The sequence below is a fragment of the Dipodomys merriami genome, unplaced genomic scaffold (assembly GCF_024711535.1).
Source record: "Dipodomys merriami isolate MVZ:Mamm:240054 unplaced genomic scaffold, mDipMer1.0.p SCAF_16, whole genome shotgun sequence".
Taxonomy (NCBI): domain Eukaryota; kingdom Metazoa; phylum Chordata; class Mammalia; order Rodentia; family Heteromyidae; genus Dipodomys; species Dipodomys merriami.
The window spans coordinates 11,641,286-11,665,867 of record NW_027202937.1 but is presented as its reverse complement, the minus strand read 5'-3'; the positions used below and the strand labels follow the sequence as shown (position 1 = coordinate 11,665,867).

The 24,582-nt window shown below is 49.1% G+C and overlaps 2 protein-coding genes across 9 annotated transcripts; both read right to left on the bottom strand.

The window, feature by feature from the left end:
• Positions 1–1,173: 1,173 nt before the first annotated feature.
• On the bottom strand, positions 1,174–2,448 carry Psors1c2 (psoriasis susceptibility 1 candidate 2). The gene is made up of 2 exons (XM_070023394.1): positions 2,389–2,448; positions 1,174–1,829 (listed from the first exon to the last, which is right to left on the bottom strand). Exons 1-2 carry the CDS (start codon positions 2,441–2,443, stop codon positions 1,474–1,476), a joined length of 411 nt encoding a protein of 136 aa, XP_069879495.1. The 5' UTR covers positions 2,444–2,448; the 3' UTR covers positions 1,174–1,473.
• Positions 2,449–4,527: 2,079 nt separating this feature from the next.
• Positions 4,528–24,292, bottom strand: Cchcr1 (coiled-coil alpha-helical rod protein 1). Of its 8 annotated transcripts, none has more exons than XM_070024193.1 (18): positions 24,229–24,292; positions 23,113–23,245; positions 22,828–23,035; positions 20,725–21,028; positions 17,448–17,611; positions 17,169–17,355; positions 16,925–17,035; positions 15,489–15,638; positions 13,585–13,695; positions 13,374–13,480; positions 9,708–9,820; positions 9,498–9,543; positions 9,182–9,330; positions 8,411–8,599; positions 7,929–8,030; positions 5,554–5,705; positions 5,271–5,439; positions 4,528–4,819 (listed from the first exon to the last, which is right to left on the bottom strand). In XM_070024193.1, the coding sequence occupies exons 2-18, from the start codon at positions 23,126–23,128 to the stop codon at positions 4,707–4,709; spliced, it is 2,391 nt and encodes a 796-aa protein (XP_069880294.1). In that variant the 5' UTR covers positions 23,129–23,245; positions 24,229–24,292; the 3' UTR covers positions 4,528–4,706. The 8 variants fall into 8 exon arrangements, 7 of the variants coding, with proteins under 7 accessions (XP_069880294.1, XP_069880295.1, XP_069880290.1 ...); XM_070024194.1 differs by having other exon boundaries at positions 23,113–23,179; positions 24,229–24,263; XM_070024189.1 differs by lacking the exon at positions 24,229–24,292 and adding an exon at positions 23,458–24,139 and having other exon boundaries at positions 23,113–23,179.
• Between the last annotated feature and the right edge of the window lie 290 nt (positions 24,293–24,582).

Genomic DNA, 24,582 nt, shown 5'->3' with positions numbered 1-24,582 from the left:
TGAATAGATATAAGGAAACTTTGGTTGAAACACATTTTTATTTGCCACTCCTAGGGCTTGAACTCAGGAACTGGGCACTGTCCCTGAGCCTCTTTGTGCTCCAGGCTAGCACTCTACCACTTGAGCCACAATACCACTTCCAACTTTTTCAGAGTAGTTTATTTGTGATAAGAGTCTCATAGATTTTCCTGCCTGGGCTGGCTTCCAACTGTGATCCTCAGAGCTCGCCTCCTGAGTAACCAGGATTATAGGCATGAGCGCAGGCATGAGGCATGGGCACCCAGCTTGAAACACTTTTTTTTTTTTTCTGAGTAGATATTGAACTCAGAGCCTCCTCTATCACCTGGGCTATACCTGAAGCTCATAAAATGGCAGATTTGTATTCCTATCAGCTTTTGGTAGCTCCTGACAAGCTCCATGGTCAGGCTGAGTGAGCAAGAAATTCATAAGGTGGTACACGTATATCTGGAAATGGGTTCCCTTAATCTACCCACACATACCCTTGGGAAAGATAGCAGAGACCAAAGATATGAAATCAAAAGCCTTTAAAGAAAGACCTAGCATATTTTCTTGTTCTTCAGCAGAGGTCCCAGAAGTGAAAAAACATGGGTCTTTCATATTCCTTTCCCCACCCTCCCACACCCCATGAGAATGAATCCATGTGACCTCTGTTTCATTTCTTTTTTTCTTTTTTTTTTTTTTTTTTTTTGAGTCCAGTCGTGGTTGAACTCTGGGCCTGGGCGCTGTCCCTCAGCTCTTCAGCTCAAGGCTAGCGCTCTACCACTTGAGCCACAGCGCCACTTCCGGCTTTTTTTCTTTTTGCTTATGTGGGAATCGCTGGGGAATCGCATTCAGGGCCTCATTCATGCAAGGCAAGCGCTCTACCACTGAGCCACCTTCCCAGCCCCCTCTGTTTCATTTCCATCCCTTTCAGCTGAGCCCCACAATCCATTGGCACTCTATCTAGGCAAGACAGGAACTCAAGTTACTTCTAATTTAGAGCTTAGAGGACGGCATCTGAATATATAAAAAGATAAGCACTCGTAAAGAAGTAGCCTAGAGTTAAAATTAAGAAACCATGGTTTTTATTTTTCCAATTCATGGAAGCACCGTCATTGGCAACAGATGAATTCCAGCCAATGGCCACTAGATGGCAGCAGTGAATACAATGTTGCCGAGCCTCCCTGGCATTACCACGTTGGGGAAGGGGGTCTGGGGAAGAAGCACAGGTGAGGTAGGAGTGTGTGCTTTTGTGGTCAGAGAAAGGAGGAAGAAGGTGAGAAGCTGAAAATGGGTCGCCAGAGGAACGGACAGTATTAAGGACACCATCTGAGTTCAGAGTACAATTGAGGGAATGAGGAAGGGAATTCGACAAAACTGGAACAATTTTAAGGGGAAGCAGAAGGGTAGAGGTGAAGTTGGGGGCACTCTGCCTGGAGGCCCAAGTCACCTGCAGTGGGGGGGGAGTCCTCATTATCTGTATTCTTCCTGGGGTGGGTCGAGGTCTGGCTCTTCCTGAGAACCATGGTCCACCTCTGGGGCAGGAGGCCATGGGTTTTCTGGAGGCTGAGGCCCTGCTGGCCAGGGGTCATCAGGCTTGGGAGGTTGAGGAGGTTCAGTGCTAGGGGGTTCAGGGGGCCAGACACCAGTTGTAGATACATCTCTCCAGGGACGGTTAGGGCCTGGAGGTGGAGGGTCTTCAAAGAGGGGGGGTGCCCCTGGCCAGGGGTCACCAGGGATTGGGGGACCCTGAGGCAGTATGGGGGAGCTCTCCTCCTCTGTAGGCTCTGTGGGTGGGGTAGGGAGTTGGTCCCCACTGCCTGAGATGCCTGTGGAAGAGGAAGGAAAAATGGTAAGAGATGGTGAGGGCGACTTCCCTCCTCTCTGGGAGGGACACAGCCTGAGCAGACACGATGAACAAAGCTCAAAGTGACATCCCATATTCCCTGTAAACATTTCCCAAATATACCCCAGCAATGTTAAGGTGACGTTGAAACCCTGGACTGACTGAACCATTCAGTTGACCTACTTTAAGAAGCCTGGAAACCCACCAAATAAGCTCCATTTAAATGTGGCTGGGAAACCCCACCAACACCCCCTTCTACCAGACTCATCTGCACCCAACGTGGTCTACACCTTGATCCCATGCAGCATGTAGACCCACTCCACAGCAACCCCACCACTGTGAACAGCCCCACACACTTGAACATTGAGATTGTCACCCGGCTCCCCCTGCGCCAAACAAAGCTCTTGCCCAGAACCCCTCCATTCCTGAGCACCTCCAGTTCAACCCTGTCCTTCTTTGTGGCCACCTTCACTAAGTAAAAGATGGGTCATCTGGGCCATGTCCATCCCGCCAAATACACTCCTGGCCTCTCCCCGGCTCACCTGCGGCACACAGACAAAGGACCAAGAGTCCCAGCAACTTCCAGTTAAGCATCATGGCTGTCCACTGGCCCCCAAAGGTGGGGTGCACTGAGTCTAGGTGCCTGGGAACCCCAAGAGGATTTATAGGGGAGGAGGGAGAGGAGGAAGTCAGTCTTGGGGGGAGGGGCCAGACCAGTGACCAAGGAATCCCATCAGAACCTAACTGGTTGAACCCGTTTGGAAGGCCCTAGCTAATGTAGCATGGCGTCTCTCATTTTAGTCCCCCAGCCCTGTACCCAACTGCCAGCTCTCCCCTATCAATGACCCAGACCCTGAGTCACCCCACCTTTGTTTTTACACCCTGTCTACCCACACCCCACAGCAACCAATTCATCTCCATAATCACAGGGACATACATCTACCTTTCATCTGGATCTCTTACCTATTGAAGCCAAAAAAAATGGGGGCAAACCCTGCGTGGGGAAGCACCATTAATTACAGGGCAGCAGGCAGGACGCCAAAGCTGGGGGGGGGGCGCTTTTGAAACCTGGGATGTTAGTGAGGCAGTGTGAGCTAGCACTCCAGCCTCAGCCCCTCACCCTTATCTTGGGGGGCTGGTGGGGGGAGGGGTTGACTTCTTACTTAGCCTGGCACTTCCACTCCCTAGGGACCAGGCGTGCTGCTGGCTGGCTCACAGGCCCTCTTCCGTCATAAGGGGACTCCCAAGCAGTGACGCCCAAGTTATTCCACCCAGGACCCACCCTGGCGTGACTACGGAAGAAGAAGGAGACAAAGGTTTCCTAGTTTCCTCTCCCCACACAGAGCTGGTTGCACCAGGTCTAGCCCAGAGGCTGGGAAACAAGGAGTTGCGCCATGGGTAACCCCAGGACCCCCTCCCCTTCCCAGCCCCATTTTGGTCCAGGGCCCAGTTCTATGTTCCCTCCTCTTAAGTCTGAGCACACTTGTGCCTCAGAGCTCCTCCTAGAATGCAGTTCCTCCCCAAGTGTTCCCACTCAGCCAGCATCTCTCAGTGACACTGATGTCATATTCCTGGCTCCTGTGGGGACCAACATCCCTTCCCTCACTACCCCACCTGCAATCCCCCATTCCAGCCACAGACCACACCTCACCCCAACCTCCTCCACTCTTCTGCTCTTCCTCCCTCACACCACCTGTAAAATGCAAGTCAGAGCAGGGCACTGGTGGCTCACACCTGCAATCCTAGCTACTCAGGAGGCTGAGATCTGAGGATGGCAGTTCAAAGCCGGCCTGAGCAGGAAGGCCCATGAGACTCTTATTTCCAATCACAGAAAAAGCCAGAAGTGGCAGTGTGGTTTAAATGATAGCCTTGAGCAAAATGAGCTCAGAGACAGCACCCAGGTCCAGGATTCAAGCCCCAATACTGCTCCCCCACCCCAAATGCAAGTCAGATCACCTTGCTCGCCTTAGTATATGTTCTATTAACTTGGAATAAAACCCAAACTCCTTGCACTGGTCTTTTCTTCCCAACATCACCCACTAAGCCCTCCTGGCTCAGCACAAGGTCCCCTCATCTAATGCTACCAAATTCTTTTCCTTGCCTCACTCTACCTTGCTAGCACTGTCAAGGGGCCTCTTATTTGTCCTGAGGTGCTTATTTTTGTTTCCCATTAGAATGTAGGTGCCTGGGCTCAGAGGCGTGGCCCATCCATCACTGTGGGAATATTTAACTTCCTGCTCCTGGCATTCATCATCTTTCAGAGGAGAGTTTAAAGCTGGGAAGCTAGGTGCTGGTGGCTCACATCTATAATCCTAACTAATCAGGAGGCTGAGATCTGAGGATTGTCCAAAGCCAACCAACACAGGGAAGTCTATGAGACTCTCATCTCCAATAAAACCACCAAAAAAAAAAACAAAAACAGAAGTGGAACTGGGACCCAAGTGGTAGAGCACTAGTTTTGAGCAAAAGAAGCTCAGGGAGAGCACGTAGGCCGAGTTCAAACCCCAGGACCAGCAACAATCAATCAATCAATTGATCAAATAAAGAAACACCAAGTAGACTAGCTAGGAAAGGGGTGTGGAAAGAGGTACCACCAGAGTGGCTATGGAGGGCCACTTGCAGAGCCCCAGGAAGATGGCTGCATGCCTCTGAAGCCAACATTTCAAACCATGGCTCTACCACAATCATCTTTATTTAGTGCCAGAGAATTCAGACATGGTGGAGGCTGATGTCCCCAAGGCTGGATCGTGATGAGGGCTGGACTGCCCTCACCCCATTTCTCCTGGATCCTTTTATCCTCCTGGGGATCCAGCCCCAGGCTGGCTTCCCTCTGAGTTCTACTGCTTAGCTGCTTAGCTGCTCAGCCGTGGACTGGAGCGGGAGAGTTCTGGTTGTCTCCTTCACAAATGGCTTCCTCTTTGGAGATGGACTCACTTAGACCCTGTAGGTTATCAAGCAGGAGAGAGAGGGACCCTGGGAAAGAAGACACCAAGGGACAGATGTCAAGGTGAGAGAAGGCTCTGGACTGTGCATAGGATGGGAGGGTCTAGGGTAAGTAGGGATAACAAAGGCTGAGGGGCCTTTTTTTCCTCCTTTTTTTCCCCCTTGTTAACAATATGGGGATTTGAACGTCAAACTTCACATTTGTTTGGCTTCCTTGCTCAGTTAGTGCTCTACTACTTGAGCTAAGCCTCCAGTCTGGCTTTTTTTATTTTTTTATTTTTTTGTCGATGGTGGGCCTGAACTCTGGGCCTGGGTGCTGTCCCTCAGCCCTTCAGCTCAAGGTTAGCACTTGAGCCACAATGCCACTTCCGGCTTTTTCTGCTGGCCTAAAACCTCAATCTCCAGAATTCAGCCTGCAGAGTAGCTAGATTACAGGCTGGAGACTCCTGATTGCCCCTACCCCTTCTGCTTAGCCCATTACCTTTTATGGATCCCCTGGTGGGCAGGGCGGTGGCTGAAGGTGCAGATGCTGTGGATCCTAAAGGCCAGGGGCTGGACTCCACAAACTTCTTATCCAATATGGAGGGAAAAACCGCCAACAGCCGCTGCTGCTTGTAATGGGAGAGGAGACCCTCTTGCTGCAAGGTGGCCTGGGAAGGAGAGGTTTAAACGCCACCTAGCCCCAGCAGAGCCTCCCCCCCCCCCTGCTTCCCCCTCTTTACCCAGCAACCAGTCTACGTGGGCTCTGGTCTGTTATCTCCTACCATCATGAGGTTCTTGTCCCTCTCCAGCTCCTGCACCCTTCGAGTCAGCCTCTCCCCTTCTTCCTTCCGGGCCTCATCCTGCAGACGTCTGAGTTCCTGGTTCCGCTCCTTTTCCCGGGTGGCTTTGCGCTGGATCTGGCGCAGGGAGACCACTACAGAAAAGTCAGGTAAGTGCGGGAGCCATCTACCGCAAAACTGAGACTGGAATGCAGGTCAGGAACACTGGCTCCCAGCTTGGAAATGACTCTGCTCTCAGTATCTTCTTGGTACAGTGGACAGGGTGAGCTGATATCAGCTCCAAGGACCCGGTCCATCTTCCGAACCTCTACCCTTGTAAAATGAATGTACTGGTGGCTTATGCCTATAATCTTAGCTACTTAGGAAGCTGAGATCTGAGAATCCAAGTTCTAAGCCAGCCTGGGCAATAAAGTCCTTCTCATTTTCAATTAACCATAAGAGCCAGAAGTGGTTCTTGTGATAGAGTGCTAATTTTGAGTGAAAAAGCTAAGGGACAGAGCCTAGGCTCTTAGTTCAAGCCCTAATACCAGCAAATAAAAAAAAAAAAAAAAAGACCAGAGATAACTTAAAATTATATTAATGAGGGACTTAAGCTGTAGGTAGAGCACCTGCCCACCAAGCAAGAAGCCCTGAATTCAAAGCCTAGTACTGAAAAAAAAAAAAAAAAGAATGTGTAGAAGTGGCACTGTGGCTCAAGTGGTAGAGTGCTTGTCTTGCTTGAGCTGAAGAGCTGAGGGACAGTGCCCAGGCCCAGAGTTCAAGCCCCACAACTGACAAAAAATAAAAATAAATAACATCAAAAATGAATGTGTGGCCAGGTGCCAGTGGCTCATACCTGTAACCCTAGCTATTCAGGAGGCTGAGATCTAAGGATCAAGGATTGAAGCCAGCCTGGGCAGAAAAGTCCGTGAGACTCTTATCTCCAATAACTACTCAGAAAAAGCTGGAAGTGGTGATGTGGCTCAAATGATAGAGCATTAGCCTTGAGTAAAAGAGCTCAGGGACAGCAACAAGGCCCTAAGTTCAAGCTCCACAACCGAAAAAAATAAAAAAAATAAAAATAGAAAATAAATGTGTGAGGAAATAAATGAGAGAGCAAATGCAGCAAATGGTAACTGTCCTATCTACTTGAATTATATAAATGAGTGGTCACTAATTATGTGACTCTAACTCATCCAGGTGTTTGAAGATTGTGTTTAAGGGGAAGCTGCTAATGATGGGGATCCTGATGGCATTTGTTGAAAGGTGGTGACTGGATCTGCACAGTCCAGAGGCTCTGCAACTCATCATACAACTAGCCTTTTTGCGGGGGTACTCTGGCTTGAACTCAGGGCCTGGCGCTTACTAAGCTTGCTTGCTCAACAGGTATTTAGCCACACTTACATTCTACTTTTTACTGGTTAACTGGGGATGGAGTCTCCCAGACTATTCTGCACAGGCTGGCTTAACCCAAGAGCCAATGGGTCTCAGCCTCCAGAACAGCCAGGATTATAGGTGTGACCCAGCAACACCTAGTTCACATACTGTTTCTTGATCTGCTTCTTACTACAAGAGAATTCATTTGTGTCGTCCCTCCATTTATTAACTTGCATGCTTCAATAAAGACCTTTAAAAATAATAAGGACCAGCTGGGAAGGTGGCTCAGTGGTAGAGTGCTTGCCTTGCATGCATGAAGTCCTGGGTTCGATTCCTCAGCACCACATAAGCAGAAAAAGCCAGAAGTGGCATTATGGCTCAAGTGGTAGAGCGCTAGCTTTGAGCTGACCTGCTGAGGGACAGCGCCCGGGCCCAGGGTTCAGGCCCCATGACCAACAAAAAAAAAAAAAAATAGGGGCCATACTGGGAATGTGGCTTAGTGATAAGAGTGCTTGCCTAGCATGCACGAAACCCTGGGTTCAAGTCCTTAGTATCACATACACAGAAAAAGCCAGAAGTGGCATTGTGGCTCAAGTGGTAGAGTGCTAGCCTTGAACACAAAGAGGCTCAAGAACAGTGCCCAGGCCCTGAGTTCAAGCCCCAGGACTGGCAAATAATAATAGTAGTAGTAGTAGTAGTAGTAGTAATAAGCCAAGCATCAATGTCTCACACCTGTAATCCTAACTACTCAGGAGGCTAAGATCTGAGGATCATGGTTCCTGCCTGGACAGGAAAGGCCAGGAAACTCTTATCTCCAATAAGCCACCCAAAAAAAAAACAACCTGGAAGTGGCACTGTGGCTCAAGTGGAAGAGTGCTAGCCTTGAGCTGAAGAGCTGACAGCCCTCAGGCCCAGAGCTCAAGCCCCATGACTGACAAAAAATAAAATAAAATAACTAAGTAAATAATAATAGGGCCACCTCCACCCTGACCCCATCTCACCAGCCTTGGCCTGCTCCCTTCGAGCCTCATTCAGTCTCCTCTCTGTGTCTGAGAGCTGTTCCCGCAGCCGACTCTCCACCTCAGCCACTTTCTCTTGCAGAGCTGGAATCAAAGGTACAATGGAGCCAGGCGCCAGTGGTTCATGCCTGTAATCCTAGCTACTCAAGAGGCTGAGATCTAAAGATCGAGGTTCAAAGCTAGCCCAGGTGGGAAAGTGCATGAGACTCTTATCTCCAATTAACCACCAGAAAATAGGAAGCGGTGCTATGGCTCAAGTGGTAAATAAAGCGCTTGCCTTGAGCTGAAGAGCCCAGAGTTCAAGACCCACAACCAACAGAAAAACAAACAAACAAACAAACAACTCAAGCCCAGTGTCCAGGCCCTGAGTTCAAGCCTTAGGACTGGCACAAAGAAAAAAAGGCTCAATGGGGAGCATCAGGAGGAGCTCCCACCTCCACAGCAGCACCATGCCCATCCCACACCTTGTCCGTAGATCTCTTGCTGCTGGGTCAGCTCCTGCCGGAGACTGGCAGCTTCCTTGGTACTCTCCTGCTGGCTCTGACGAGCTGCTTCCAGCTGCAACCCCACGCTAGCCAGGGACTCCTGGGTACGCTGTAGCTCCTGCTCCAGCTCCTGGGCCACCTTGTTCAACTGCTGACACTCTGCCTCCCCTAGGAGGGAGACATTATTCTCCTCAGATCTTCCATGCCTCCCATATCCCTACCCATCCACCACCCACCCATCCATCCATCCATCCACTACCTACCCATTCATCCAACCACCACCCCCCCACACAACCATCCATCCATCTACCACCCACCCATTCATACATCCACCATCCATCCATCCATCATTCCATCCATCCACCACCCACCCACCAATCTATCCATCCATCTACCATCTACCCATCCACCACCCACCCATCCATCCATCCATCCACTACCTATCCATTCATCCAACCACCACACACACACACACAACCATCCATCCATCCACCACCCACCCACTCTTACATCCACCATCCATCCATCCATCATTCCATCTATCCACCACCCACCCACCCATCCATCCACCACCCATCCATCCATCCACTACCCACCCACCCACCCATCTATCCATCCATCTATCATCTATCTACCTTCCTATCCATCCATCCATCCACCCACCACCCACCCACCCATCTATCCATCCATCCATCTACCCATCTACCCATCTACCCCCACCCATCCATCCATCCATCCACCTAGTTGTACCTTGTTCCCGGACTCGGCCCACTTCCTGCTGGATGAGATGGGCACTCAGCTGGAGCTCTGCATCTAGGCGGTCCCGTTCTTCCCGAAGCTGCTGCAACTCAAGGTTCATGTCCGAGTCTACTGAGGTTGGGGGTAAGGGTGGAGGACAACTGGGACAGAAAAGGGAAAGAATCAGAAAAACAAAAACAAAAAAAACAGCTGCATGACCACTTGAGCCTCCATCCCTTGGTTTCTTGCAGTTTAACACCTAAATGCTCCCCAAATGCACACAGCAACCCCCGCCCCCCGCCCCGACCTCAAAGTACCCAAACTTCACCTTTCCTTGCGCAGTTGAGCAAGGGCAAGTTTTCGAGCCATCAGACCTAGGAGGGATAAGGCAAAGAACAGAAATGAGTTTGCAGGGGCTGAAAGGGAAGGCGGGGGAAGAAAGGGAAATGTGATACAGGGAGTGGATGCATGGATGTGGGGCTGTAGAGCAGGCTGGGAAGAAGGCTGGAGCCAGTGGTGCCACAACTGCTCAACCTACCGCGAATGGTGTGGACCTTGCGGACGGCGTAGCTAAGTCTGTTGGCGAGACTGGGCAGCCGGTCGACTGCTTGCTCCACCTTTATCATGTTGCTCTGGAAGCACATCTGGGAGCTGGGGAAAGTATATGTCACTGAGCCTCCACCCTCACCTCATCCCTAAAGGACCTGTGGGGCCTTCTGCAAATATCTCTATGTACTGTTAACTGAGTGATCGAGGAGGGGAAGGGGACAGAAGTTAGGAAAAGACAAGGTGAAGCCACAGAGAGGCAAGACTTGGTGCTGGAGCTCCCCTGTAAATCAGAACCAAGCTCCTTAGGAGGAGGAAAAAGGAGAAAGGAGGAGGAGGAGGAGGAAGTGGAGGAGGAGGAGGAGGGAGAAGGAAGAAGGAAGAAGAAGAAAGGAAGAAGGAGAGGGAGAAGAAAGAGGTAGAGAGAGGAGGAGAGGAGAGGGAGAGAAAGAAGGAGAAGAAGAGGAGGAAGAAGAGGAGGAGAATCTGAAATCTGAGAGTTTGAGGCTTTAGTGACTGTTAGATAAAAATGATCCAAAGCCAGACGCTGGTGGCTCACGCCTGTAATCCTAGCTGTTCAGGAGGCTGAGATCTGAGGATCACGGTTCAAAGCCAGCCCAGGCAGGAAAGTCCGTGAAAGTCTTAGCTCAAATAAACCACTCGAAAACCGGAAGTGATGCTGTGGCTCAAGCGGTAGAGGGCTCACCTTGAGCTGAAGAGCGCAGGGACAGCACCCAAGCCCAGAGTTCAAGCCAACACCAAAAAAAAAAAAACAAAAAAAAAGATCTAGTTTCCACATCTTAAAAAAATAAGTAAATAAAAGTGGAGCCGAATGCTGGTGGCTCACACCTGTAATTCTAGTACTCAGGAGGCTGAGATCCTGAGGATCACAGATCCTCAGATTCTGGGGATCCACTCTGCTCCCAGCATTTCTGGCAGTTAATTGGACATAAGAGTCTCATAGACTTTCCTGTCATGGCTGGCTTCAACCGTGATCCTCGGATCTCCACCTCCTGAGTATCTATGATTATAGACATGAACCACTAGTGCCTGGCTCACTATTTTTTTGAGACAACTCTTAATTTTTTTTTTTTTTTGGGTCCGTTCATGGGGCCTGAACTCTGGGTCTGGGCGCTATCCTTCAGATCTTCAGCTCAAGGCTAGCACTCTACCACTTTAGCCACAGCACCACTTCCAGCTTTATTTTTGTTTATATGGTGCTGAGGAATCGAACCCAGGGCCTCATGCATGCAAGGCAAGCGCTCTACCACTGAGCCATCTTCCCAGCCCCCACAACTCTTAATATTTATCCTAGGCTGGCTTTGAACTCAAAATCCTCCTGCTGGGATTACAGGCATGAGCTACCATATCCGATTTCAACCTGGTTTTTTGGTCACTATTATGCACAAGAACTCAGGTACCCCTGGAGTGAGCCCAGAGTGTAGATTCCCTGATAGCAATGAAGAAACAATGCTCCACGTGGTTTATCAACTGGCTGTGCTAGAGCTGGACTCATATGGTTCAGTAAAACTGAGAAGTGAAACAGGCCTGCAGGGAGGGGCCAGTGAGTATCAGGGGGCAGGGCTGAAATCTCAGAGAACTGTACAAGTCTCTTCCCACAGAAAAACAATGACAAAGCTGGCAGCATAATAAAGAGCACTTTCATCAACATTTACTGTGATTCTTTTTTTGGGGGGGGGCCCAGTCGTGGGGCCTGAACTCTGGGCCTAGGCGCTATCCCTGAGCGCTTCAGCTCAAGGCTAGTACTCTACCACTTGAGCCACAGCGCCACTTCCGGCTTTTTTCTTTTTGCTTATGTGGTGCTGAGGAATTGAACCCAGGGCCTCATGCATGCAAGGCAAGCGCTCTACCACTGAGCCACCTTCCCAGCCCGTTACTGTGATTCTTACTGAAGCCATTTCCTGATAAATTCTCCAGATCATATAAAGACTCCATAACAAATCTGGCAACAACCTAGAATATTGATTACTTTAAGCCTGGAAGACTTTGGAGGTAATAAATCAATAATAAGAATTATTTCTCCTGGTTCCAAAGCAGAACTTTGTCAAAGGCTTATCTTTCTGTTCTAGAGAGACAAGGTGCTCGCAACGGGTTGAAACTGGAGAGTGCTTCCTTATAACTAGTTGAATTCCATGAAAATTAAAATGTCCCCCACCTTTTTTTTTTTTTTTTTGGAACTGGGGATGGAATCCAGGGCCTCTTGCATGCTATGGGAACACTCTACCACTACGCTACAGCTCCAGACCTGACATTTATATTATTTTATTATTATTAGTTTTGGGTTTTTTTTTTTTTTTTGCCAGTCCTGGGACTTGAACTCAGGGCCTGGGCACAATCCCTGATTTTTTTTGTGGGGGGGGGTATGGTTGTGGGGCCTGAACTCTGCATCTGGGCGCTGTCCCTCAGCTCTTCAGCTCAAGGCTAGCGCTCTACCACTTGAGCCACAGCGCCACTTCCAGCTTTTTCTGCTTATGTAGTGCTGAGGAATCAAACCCAGGGCCTCATGCATGCAAAGCAAGCACTCTACCACTGAGCCACCTTCCCAGCCCATCCCTGAACTTCTTTTGCTCAAGGCTAGCACTCTATCACTTGAGCCACAGAGCCTCTTCTGGCTTTTTCTGTGTATGTGGTACTGAAGAATCGAGCCCATGGCTTCATGCATGCTAGGCAAGCACTCTACCACTAAGCTATATTCCCAGCCTATGATATATATATATATATTTTTTTTTTTTTTTTTTTTTTTGTCGGCCATGGGGCTTGAACTCTGGGCCTGGGCGCTGTCCCTCAGCTCTTCAGCTCAAGGCGAGCGCTCTACCACTTGAGCCACAGCGCCACTTCCGGTTTTCTGGTGGTTTATTGGAGATAGGAGTCTCACGGTCTCTCCTGCCCGGGCTGGCTTTGAACCGCGATCCTCAGATCTCAGCCTCCTGAGTAGCTAGGATTACAGGCGTGAGCCACCAGCGCCCGGCTTATGATATTTATTTTATGTAGAGCTTATTTATTTTTGTGCTGATACTGGGGCTTGAACTAATAGTCTTGGACTCTCACTCAGCTTGTTTGCTCACAGTGGGTGCTCTACCACTTGAACCATGCCTCCAATCTGGAGGTTAGATGGAAATAGAGTTTCTCAGACTTTTCCACCTATGATGGCTTCAAATCTCGATCCTCAAATCTGTCTCATGAGTAGCTAGGATTACAGGCAAGAACTACCAGTATTTTAAATGAATATCTAGTGAACAAATAGGGAATAGCTTCAAATAAATAGATTAAATTTTTTTCCCAAGTACACAGGAAATGCCTATTAAAGAGAAAAAAAAAAGAAAAGAGCATGCATCCATTCACTACCCTTGAATACTTCTGAAGGTAGAGATCCTCCCCGCAGCTCTACTTAGTTCAAACTGCTACTACAAGAAGCAGGCAGGAGACCGGCCTCATTCCACAGAGCACAGTGGAATGTGCTCTGGTGTAATAGAGATGGAGTGCCCCAGGAGAAATCGGACACAGAAGCTTTCAAAAGGCCATCTCCTTCTAGCTGCCAGCTTTCTTGTCTGTCTTGCCTGAGATTCTCCAATTCCAAGGTGGCTCAGAAGCCAGGAAAGCAGCAGTGCTCAACCACGCAGCCCTCCATGGCAGATACCTGCTTACAGCACTAGTCACAAGCTTCAGCTGCTCCTCAGCCAATGCTGTCTGCTGTTGCTGCCGTCGCCTGGCCTCCTGAGCCCGGTTCAGCTCCATCTGCAAGGACTGGGAGGATGTGGTAAAGAATAAGATGCCTCTCCCATGCCTGGCACACAGACCCCTGCCAGGGGCTTCCTCACCCTCTCTAAGACTCTGCTTCACACTCAAACCTTGGCGCCCATCCGTTCCACCTCCACTTCAGCAGCTTTATCCCGAAGGGAGCCCTCCAGGATGGCCTGCTCTTGGCTCTGGGCTGTCACTTGTTCCTGAAGCTCAGCCACCTGGGAGAAGAGGAGAATTATTTAGCACAGTCTAGAGCCAAAGGCCATTGGGCCAGGATGGTGGGGGGGCGGAGGGGAAACTAGGGGTTATAGACAGGGGCAGAGATCTCTTAAGAAATGCCATAAGTTGCTGGGCACTGGTGGCTCACGCCTGTAATCCTAAACACTCAGGAGGCTGAGATCTGAAGATCGTGGTTCAAAGCCAGTCCAGGCAGGAAATTCCATGAGACTTGTATCTCCAATAAATCTCTAGAAAACTGGAAGTGGTGCACTATGGCTCAAGCAGTAGAGCACTTGCCTTGAGCTCAAGAACACAGAGACAGCGCCCAAGCCCAGAGTTCAAGCCCCACAGCCAAAAAAAAAAAAAAAAAAAAAGCCATAAGTCAGGCACTGGTGGCTCACACCTGTAATCATAGCTACTCAGGAGGCTGAGCTGAAGATTGCAGTTTGAAGCCAGCCTGGGCAAGGAAGTCTGTGAAATTCTACCTTTAGTTAGTCACCAAAAACACTGGAAGTGGAGCTGTAGCTATAGTGGTAGAGTGTTAGCCTTAAGCAAAAATCTCAAAGACGGAGCTGGGAAGGTGGCTCAGTGGTAGAGTGCTTGCCTTGCCTCATGCATGAGGCCCTGGGTTCAATTCCTCAGCACCACATAAGCAGAAAAAGCCAGAAGTGGCGCTGTGACTCAAGTGGTCAAGCTCTAGCCTTGAGCTGAAGAGCTGAGGGACAGCGCCTAGGCCCAGAGTTCAGGCCCATGACTGACAAAAAAAAAAAATCTCAGGGTCAACACCCAGGCCCTCAGTTCAAGCCCAGGATTGGCACATGCGTGCGTGTGCACACACACACACACACACACACACACAACACACACACACACACACACACACACCTTGAGGAGACAAGAACCTGGGCCTCCTGAGGACAGTTAGTCCAATTGTCCTTCCAAAAGCATGTTTCATATAGTCACACTTTGAGGAACCACCATTTGACCACCACCACCACCCCAAAGACACACACACCCTGACCTTACCATTCATCTTCAGATGGTGTCTGTCACCTCTCTAGAGAAGATAGCTCGACTATTCTACCAAAGGCTGACTCACTTCAGTCTCTGCCACATCATCTTTCACACTTTGTTTTATAACACAATTTTATAACATAATTGCTTGACATTATTCAACTGTCTGCTGAGTCTTCATTATAAATCTGAATCTCACTGAATCTGCTTTGTTCGGTGCTGTGCACTCAGCAGTGACAAACACCAACTCTTTTTTCTTTTTTGGTGCTAGCACCAGAGCTTGAACTCAAGAGGCTTGTGCTTTCATTCAGCTTTTTCATTCATGCTTGAGCTCTACCATTTCTTTTTTTTTTTTTTTTTTTGGGGGGGGGTTCAGTCGTAGGGCCTGAACTCAGGGCCTGGGTGCTGTCCCTCAGCTCTTCATCTCTACCACTTGAGCCACAGCGCCACCTCCAGCTTTTTTTTCTGCTTATGTGGTGCTGAGGAATCGAACCCAGGGCCTCCTACATGCAAGGCAAGCGCTCTACCACTGAGCCACCTTCCCAGCCCCTTGAGCTCTACCATTTCTGCCACATCTCCAATCCAACATTTTTTGATAGTTAATTGGAGATGGAGTCTCATGGACTTTTCTGCCCTGGCTGGCTTCAAACCACAATCCTCCACGTCTTAGCCCCCTGAGTAACTAGGATTATAGGCATAAACCACTGGCTCTAAATATTTTTTTGAACTGCCATCCTTGTGCACACGGTAGAATGCAGGGAGAAACACAGCCACTGACCTGGCCCTTCAGTTGCTTCATGTAATCTCTGTGCTCTATCTCCTGAGACTTAAGCTGTACCATGAGGGTAAACACCTTCTCTCGCCAGCGCTGTAGCAGGGACTTGCACTTCATAGCAAATTCATTCTCCAGGCAATCTGAAAGTTGAACCTGAAGGTAGAAAGAAAGTTGTGAGGGGCTGGGAAGGTGGCTCAGTGGTAGAGCGCTTGCCTTGCATGCCTGAGGCCCTGGGTTCGATTCCTCAGCACCACATAAGCAAAAAGAAAAAAGCTGGAAGTGGCACTGTGGCTCAAGTGGTAGAGCGCTAGCCTTGAGCTGAAGAGCTGAGGGACAGCGCCCAGGCCCAGAGTTCAGGGCCACGACCAGACCCAAAAAAAAAAAAAAAAAGAAAGGTGTGACTCCTGGAGAAGCAAAGAGAAGGTCCATGATTGTTTTTGTCTTTGCCCTGCCTGAGAAGTGAAGCCAAAGTAAGTGGAGGAGCTTGAGCTAGGCATCAGTGGCTTACACTTGTAATTCTAGTTTTTCAGGAGGCTGAGACCTACCAATCACAGTTCAAGAGCAGCCCAGGGAGGAAAGTCTGTAAGACTCTTATCTCCAATTACACACCAAAAAGCCAGAAATGGAACTGTAGCTCAAGTTCACTAGCCTTAAGCAACAAGGCTCAGGGACAATGCCTAGACCCTGAGTTCAAGCTCCAGAACTGACACACACACATAAAAAGAGGAGTTTTGGAAAAGACAGGTCCCAACAGGTTGGGGGGGGGGGGGGGGAGTGGCTCATTTATGTAATCCTAGCTACTCAGGAGGCTGACTGATAACTGAGGATCGCAATCCAAAGCCAGCCCAGGGAGGAAAGTCTGTAAGACTCTTATCTCCAATTAACCACCAGAAAACCAGAAGTGGCACAGTGGCTCCAGTGGTAGAGCGTTCACTTTGAGTTGAAGAGCTCAGGAACCTAGAGTTCAAGCTCCAAGAGTTCAAGCTCCTAGAGTTCAAGCTCCAAGACCAAAAAAGACAGAAAGACAGAAAGAAAAAAAGAAAGAAAGAAAGAAAGAGAGAGAGAGAGAGAGAGGGAGGGCTGGGAAAGTGGCTCAGTGGTAGAGTGCTTGCCTTGCATGCATGAGGCCTAGGGTTCAATTCCTCAGCACCACATAAGCAGAAAAAGCTGGAAGTGGTGCTGTGGCTCAAGTGGTAAAGTGCTAGCCTTGAGCTGAAGAGCTGATAGACAGTGCCCAGGCCCAGAGTTCAGGCCCCACGACCAGGAAAGAAAGAAAGAAAGAAAGAGAGAGAGAGAGAGAGAGAGAGAGAGACAGAGAGAGAGAGAGAGAGAGAGAGAGAGAGAGAGAGAGAAAGCAAGCAGGTGTTGCAGCAGGGACGCACAGGGAGGCCAGGCAATAACCTTAGGGTCAAGTGATGACTGCCTAAAGAGAACCATACCTTCCTGGTCAGTTCCTCCTCCTGCAGGGTGAGCATGTGCATGAGGCTCTGTACGCGCACCTGCAGCATCTCCGTGGTGGCACGGAGGCTGGTCCGCTCCTCCTCCAAGTGCTGCAAATGATGGGAGAACAGTGCCAATTAGGGCCTCCACAGCCCCCCTCTAGCAGCAGCCAGTCTGGATCCATGGACAGCACTTCCTTCCTTTCAGACCATGTACTTCCCCAAGAGCTGCCCTCATTCTGACCTGATTTCCCACAATGCCCCCTCCAGGGCTGCACCTCGACAGTCCCTCCACCTGCACAGTGTCCAGAAGCTCCTTTCGCTCAGGTTCCCATGCCTGGTCACAGACCTCCAGAGGAACTTGTTCCCCCACGTATTTCCTCAGATTCTCTACCAAGGTCACCTGGGCCGCCAAGTCTTCTTGAGTCTTGCTAAGGTAGGAGGGAAATGCGCCAGCCATCAGTGAGGCTGGAAACCTCCACGGCATCCACCACCAGTCCCCTCAACCACCCTGCCCACTTACGTCAGCTGCTTCCTCAGCAGCTCAGCCTCCTTCTGGGCCATGGCCAGTTCCTTGGCCTCTGCTGCCCTCCTGCTTTCTAGACTATTCAGAGACTTCTCCAAACCCTCGGCCTTGCTGGTCAAACTGGAAAGAGCTTCCTGATGAGCCTGAGTCAAGGAGGACAGCTGTGGAGAGAAGAGCGAGCTCATCAGGGGCCAGCTGGGCCCATATTGGAAGGCCTTCCAAACTTTCCCTCTGCTTTAGTTGTGTCACTCCATGACCACAGAGAACCACCCAACAGATCACCCAACTCTGTGACACACGGAGACCATCTTGACATCTTGTTGTCCCCACTCAATTTCAAATCCATCCACAGTTCCTCCCAAAACATCTTCAACTACCAACAATCTAAGGTAAGCCTGGACTTGCTCCTAGAGTGGTCTTCAGAATTCTTCAGTGTCTTTTTGGGGCCCTGGCCAGGTCCACTTTCTTGAGGTCCCTCCCTCATTACTTCATGCCAGCCACAATAAGTCTACTGGACATGGACTTCTCATTCTGCAGAGAGCATTCTCCCCTTCTTAGAAGGTCTCACTAGCCCTTAATCCCTCCCCATGACCTCACTCTGGCCTATCACTGTCTCAGCTTTCTGAGCACTGGTACTCAATCTGACATTCTCTTACTTCAGTATGTACTCACCATTTGCCACACCCCATGGAAAAGGATCCTCTAAGAAGGGAAGAATCTTATCTTTTCTCCCTACTTTAAGCAGCACTTGGGGCATGAGAGCCAACTAATACTGTAGGATAGGTGAGTGAGGAGGGAAAGTAGCCCCCTTGCTTCTGCCCCTGTCCTTTCCTGACTCCATACTACAATAAAGATGTGATATAAATCAAAAAGGTTTTTGTTTTTTTGTTTTTTGTTTGTCAGTCATGGGGCTTGAACTCTGGGCCTGGGTGCTGTTCCTGAACTTTTCTGCTCAAGGGGAGTGCTCTACCACTTGAGCCACAGTGCCACTTCTGATTTTCTAATGGGTAATTGGAGGTAAGAGTCTCATGGATTTTCCTGCCTGGGCTGGCTTTGAACCACGATCCTCAGATCTCAGCCTCGTGAGTAGCTAGGATTACAGGCATGAGCCACCGGCTAAAACACCAATTTTTTTAGACCTGAAAAAGCAAATCTACTCGGGTGCCAGTATAAAATTACAGAAATGGTCCCACAAGAATGGTTTGGGGTTTTGGCTTCAAGGTTCTCCTGTACTGCTCACAATGGTCTGGAAACTCCCAAGTTCAAACGATCCTCCCACCTCAGCTTCTGGAGTAGCTGGGATTACAGGTATGCACCACCACACTCAGGTCTCATAATTTTTATTTACCTATTTATTTATTTTACCAATACTGAGGCTTTAAGAGTTTGAACACAGGGGCTGGGAAGGTGGCTCAGTGGTAGAGTGCTAGCCTTGAGCTGAAGAGCTGAGAAACAACGCCCAGGCCCAGAGTTCAGGCCCCACAACAGGACCCAAAAAAATTAAAAAAAAAAAAAAAAGAGGTTGAACACATGCTCTCTGAGCTTGCTTGTTCATCAGGCATTCTACCACTGGAGCCTAGTGGCCTTATCTGCCCTGGCTGGCTTGAAACCGTGCATCTCAGGCTCCTGAGAGGATTACAGCTGTGAACCACCAACACCCAGCTCTCATCATTCTGAAGTTACACAGTTCTCAGCTGGTCCCAATGCCTTGCGCTCTGCAGCCTGCCCCCACTCCCAACCCCCCCTCACTGCGTTTGCTCAGGCCTCCATGTGGTGCCCCACCTAAGTAAGTGTTCAACAAAACCAGCTTCCCTACTAACTTATATGCCACTTGACCAGCCAACTCCTGTACAGCACAAATGTCCCCGTTCTCTTAAGTTTCTTTCATGAATTGTGTGTGTGTGTATATATATATTTTTTTTTTTTTTTTGGGTCAGTTGTGGGGCTTGAACTCTGGGCCCAGGCACTGTACTTGAGCTCTTCAGCTCAAGGCAAGCACTCGACCACTTGAGCCACAGCGTCACTTCCAGTTTTCTGGTGGTTTACTAGAGATAAGAATCTCATGGACTTTCCTGCTGGGGCTGGCTTTGAACCATGATCCTCAGATCTCAGCCTCCTAAGTAGCTAGAATTACAGGCATGAGCAACTGACGCTGGGCTGAATTTTGTGTGTTTGTGTGTGTGTGTGTGTGTGTGTGTGTGTGTATTTTTTTTTTTTTTTTTGCCAGTCATGGGCCTTGAACTCTGGGCCTGGGTGCTGTCCCTCAGCTCTTCAGCTCAAGGCTAGCACTCTACCACTTGAGCCACAGCACCACTTCTGGCTTTTTTCTGTTTATGTGGTGCTGAGGAATCGAACCCAGGGCCTCATGCATGCAAGGCAAGCACTCTACCACTGAGCCACCTTCCCAGCCCTGAATTGTATAATTTTTAACTATCTCACCTTTGTATATTTTCTGACAAGGATTGCTGGTTTTCCCCTTAACCAATTCTTAGGTACACATTACATACTAGAAATATTAACCTACTCCTATGCCATGAACTGTAAGTATTCTTCTCTAGTTTATCACTTATTCTTTACTCCTCTGTCATTTGAATGTTAATATTATAAAGCCCACTTATCAACTTTTTTTATGGCCTCTGAACTTTGGCTTAGGGTAGAAAGGCCTTCCCCACCCCAGTGTTAAATAGAATTTACTCCTATTTTCTCCTAATACCTTTTGGTTTCATTTCTTGACATCATTGGTTAGGGTGGCTTTTCCTAACCCCAGATTTAGTGTTCCCTTGCCCTTTACCTTCAAGGAACTTCTCCAAACTGCAGTTTATTAATTGTGATCACATTCAATGTCAAATATGTGAGTACTGAATTAGGCTGTAAGGACAGGAACTCAGATAATCTGATTAAGTGCCCAGTTCCCATCTCAGTGATCTCAAAGAAAAGCACTGAGTTTCCTCACTGAATAATCTCTCTTTCCCATGTCCACCTTCCCCACTTTACTCTCTGACCCCACTCACAGATGAATCAGGGACCTGGAATAAAGTAGGGAAGACTAATTCCTACTAGAGGAAGAAGGAGGGATTCAACTAGTATAAAGTCACTTGGCAGACAAGTGCAGTCTGAATAAGACCCAAACACCCAAGTTCTGTTTTTTCCTGGCCATCTGCTATACTCCTTCATCAAAGATTTCTTTGTGCTATCATTCATGGAAGTCCCTCTGTGAGGTCTGCTCTTTGCTGGGAAGCTCCTGACCAGCTACCTCTCCCATTTTCACATTCACCTGCTCTTGGTGCAGCCTCTGAACCTCCTCCAAGTCTCGCTGGCTTCCCTCTTCCAAGTTCTTCCGAATAATCTCAGCTCCAGCCAAGGCAGCACGCAGGCCTTCAGCTTCAGCTTGGCCAGCCTTCTCCGCCTGCGCCAGAGCCTCCAGCTCCATGGCCTGGGTCTCCAGTCTCATCTTCTGCTGCAGAGAGGTTTCTCGAAGGGTCCGGACCTCATCCTCTAGCCGCCGCAGCTCCCTCAGCTGCCGAGAGATTAGCTGAGCCTGCTGGCTCAGGGCCTGAGACCCCTCCAACGCCACGGACCTTCAAAGACAGGTTAGTACACGGGCAAGATGTGTCTCTGGTGTTGGGAGGGCAACCAAGGACATAAATGGAGACAGAAAGGAGGATGAAGCTGAGGCATGGGGACCTCTGTCACACATCAGTAGCAGCATTCATCATGTCCCTAATAAGGCAGTGCCTGGTGCAATCCCAACACTCAGGGGTCTGATGAAGGAGGATGAAGAGTTTGAAGCCAGCCTTGGGCTACAGAGCAAGACCATATCAAGAAGAAAAGAAAGGAGGGAGGGAGGGAAGAGAGGGGGGGGAAAAAGAAAAAGGAAGAAAGATTGAAAAGGTCCTTACTAAAAACATCAAGCCCACTGTCTAGGTTCAGAGGACCTTGGAGTTAGTGAGCCTAAGGAACATGATCTTTCCAGATATATTAAACATTAAATTGCACATCATGAGCCCGTATATTGTGAGTGAACAGATTAGAAGATGCAGAGACTTCTCAATTCTGACTTAAAGGCAAGTAAACATAAGGCAACATGGAGATAAGGAGGTCCTGAGCTTCCAGTATCAATATGGCAAGGCCAAGTGCTGTATCAAGTGTGTGGTATACTGTATAAGGATATGAGAGGGGCTAGGAATGAGGCTTAGTGGTACAGTGCTTGCTGAGCATGCATGAAGCACCAAATTCAACACCTCAGTACCACATACACAGAAAAAAAAGCCAGAAGTGAGGCTGTGGCTCAAATGGTAGAGTGCTAGCTTTGAGCACAAAGATGCTCAGGGTCAGTGCCCAGGCCCTGAATTCAAGCCCCAGGACTAGCAAAAAAAAAAAAAAAGATATGAGAGGATAGTACATTGGTGTATCTCTCTGAACCTTTGGAAAACAATCTACTAGAGTCATGTGTGTTTTCTTTTTTTTTTTTGTCGGTCGTTTTGATGTTGCTTTTGGGGTGTATTTCGTTTGTTTTGTTTTGTTTTTACTGGGGTTTGAATTCGGGGCCTTGAACTTTGACTTCAAACTACAGTCCTTGGATCTCAGCTTCCTCAGAGAGCCACCAGTACCTGGATCTTATTGAGAATTTTTAGATCAGAATCTCATTTACTCATTTTTGTTATATCCATCACTAGTGTCTAATATACTTATTATTTATGCCTATGTAGAAACATATTAAGTTGGGGCTGGAGAATTAGTACTTGCCTACCATAGGCAAGCCCCTGGATTCCATCCTCAGCAACAAATATAACACACACACACACACCAAGGAACCCAAGCCAAAATAGAGTAAGACTTTTGTTCTGACACACACACACACACACACACACACACACACACACACACACACACACACACACACACACACACACACACACACACACACACACACACACACACACACACACACACACACACACACACACACACACACACACACACACACACACACACACACACCAAGGAACCCAAGCCAAAATAGAGTAAGACTTTTGTTCTGTTTTTTTAGTCTGTTATAGGGCCTGAATTCAGGACCTGGGCACTGTCCCTCAGCTCTTCAGCTCAAGGCTAGTGCTCTACCATTGAGCCACCATGCCACTTTAGGCTTTTTCTGCTTAAGTGGAGTTGAAGAATCGAACCCAGGGCCTCATGCATGCAAGGCAAGCACTCCACCACCGAGCCAGCTTCCCAGACTTAATTTCTGTCTAGCTTTATATGTGATCCTCCTGCCTCATTCACCCAGTAGCTACAATTGTTTACAAATGTGCGCCACCATGTATAGTCTAAGGAATCTGCTCACTGAAGGACAGGAGTACACCAAGCACTGGTTTCCTACCTGCCTGTCCGCCCTGGCCCCTGCATATTGACAGATAAATCTTGTTCCCACATAGTCACTGGAGGCCGCTGAGTGTCTGTCCGCCTCTCTGAGCCATGGATTGGAGATCGGACCGTGGGAAAGTCTGAGACCCAGGTGGGAGCCATTCTTGGCGGATTTGAGAAGGGCCGAGCTTGGAAGTGGGAAGGGGGCATCAGCCCCGTGAAACCTGAGGAATCACAAGAGCAACCATGATCAGATTCTGAGGGAGAAGCAATCTCTGATACCCTTCCTGGCCTTACTGACCTGAAGGTGGCAACATCTCCACTTTATTTGAAGACTCTAGATTCTGCCTCCAGCCATCTATCTTCCCCTGGACAATAGGAGAAATAAGGACACTCCAATTCAATTTTCAGGTCACCTTCCAAAGAGAAATCCCCTACAATAACAAAGTCATAATTCTTAAATTACAGTGAGGTCCACCCAATTCTCAGTCCCTCTCTTCCTACTTCCCAATAGAGGCAGGAAATACCCCCAAGATCATTTGCTCCTCTCAACCTGACTCCTGATAGGACAGGGCTATAACCATAGCATGGAAACAATTTACAAGGCCTTACTCGTTACTTATAGGATTCTGGGCAGTGCCTTTACCCTCCTCGGTAAATATCTATGATCCCTGCTGTTCCGGGCTGGAGGTGAGAAAGGAGGAGATACACAGCGGAAGGGTCTTGAGCCCAAACTCCAGAGTTCTCTCCATGGCTCGCCAGGGCTTTGAGGAAGCCCATCCAGGCACCACCAAGCCGTGACTTCAGGGTCCTTCCCTATCATAGCGTCCGGCCAAGGCAGAGCACCAGGACAATGAGTCCACATGCAGGGCTACGAGTCTCAAGACCCCTGGAAATGCAGACAGCCTAAAGCCCATGGCAGAGAAGCCAGTTTCCTGACATCTCATCCAAACCTCTCTGCAACTTCCCCTTAGTGTTTCTCCGGTATCCCTTCGGCTTCCATCCCTGTTGCCCTATCTCTAGCGTCCTACAGTAGCATAGTCTGGGGTTTGTAAGAGCATCGTTCACCCTGGCCCCCCCAATCTAAGCTCATTTCTTTTTAATTTTTTTTTTTGCAGGAGCTTGCGATTTCCCTTCCTACATCCTAGTCTGCTTTTATACTGAAGAAAGAAAAAAACAAACAAACAATCTGGTGCTTCACTCTCAGCTAATGCCTGCTGTTCTCCCCCTTCCCTCCCCTAAACACCCCAGGATCTTCACCCTGCTGGACCCTGAGCGCTAAGGCTGTTTTGAACACCTCAGCTGTTCCTTTACCCGGCTCCTGCACCCCCTTCCCTATGTGTCCCCTGAACCCACCCCAGGACCCCCTTGCTCAGCCCCTTCCCGCCCCCAACTGACTCTAGCGAACGCCCCTTACCCAGCGCGAGAAACCCCTCCGATCCTCTGGCCACACCCCCTAGGCGTCGCTCGGGGCGCGTCTGCCCCTGATTGCGCATGCGCCAGGCGGGTATGCTGGCGGGCTCTTCCAAAGTTTTTTTTTTTTGCGCCGGAAGTAGGAGGCCATGATGTACGCAAGCGCAGTGGAGTCTAAGGCTGGGCCTAATTAACGCGTCGAGACTTCTACGCGCCCTGACGGCTCCACCCCACTCCAGGAACCCGGGAAAACCTGAGAACTAATCAGAAAACGCAGAAGGCGGGAGATAGAGGACCTACCCAGCTGGCCGCCCAATGGAGCACAGGAGAGCAAATGAGCTGACCAATCAGAAACAGG

What these genes read in the sequence shown, in the direction of transcription:
- Psors1c2 (XM_070023394.1), bottom strand. Translation starts at nt 2,443, where the DNA reads ATGATGCTTAACTGGAAGTTGCTGGGACTCTTGGTCCTTTGTCTGTGT. An exon ending in CCTTTGTCTGTGTGCCGCAG is followed by an intron (nt 1,830 to 2,388) that starts GTGAGCCGGGGA and finishes CCTCTTCCACAG; the next exon opens with GCATCTCAGGCAGTGGGGAC.
- Cchcr1 (XM_070024189.1), bottom strand. Translation starts at nt 23,676, where the DNA reads ATGTGGACTCATTGTCCTGGTGCTCTGCCTTGGCCGGACGCTATGATA. An exon ending in ATAGATATTTACCGAGGAGG is followed by an intron (nt 23,180 to 23,457) that starts GTAAAGGCACTG and finishes CCTATTGTCCAG; the next exon opens with GGGAAGATAGATGGCTGGAG. An exon ending in GCAAGAGATCTACGGACAAG is followed by an intron (nt 8,031 to 8,410) that starts GTGTGGGATGGG and finishes CTTTGATTCCAG; the next exon opens with CTCTGCAAGAGAAAGTGGCT.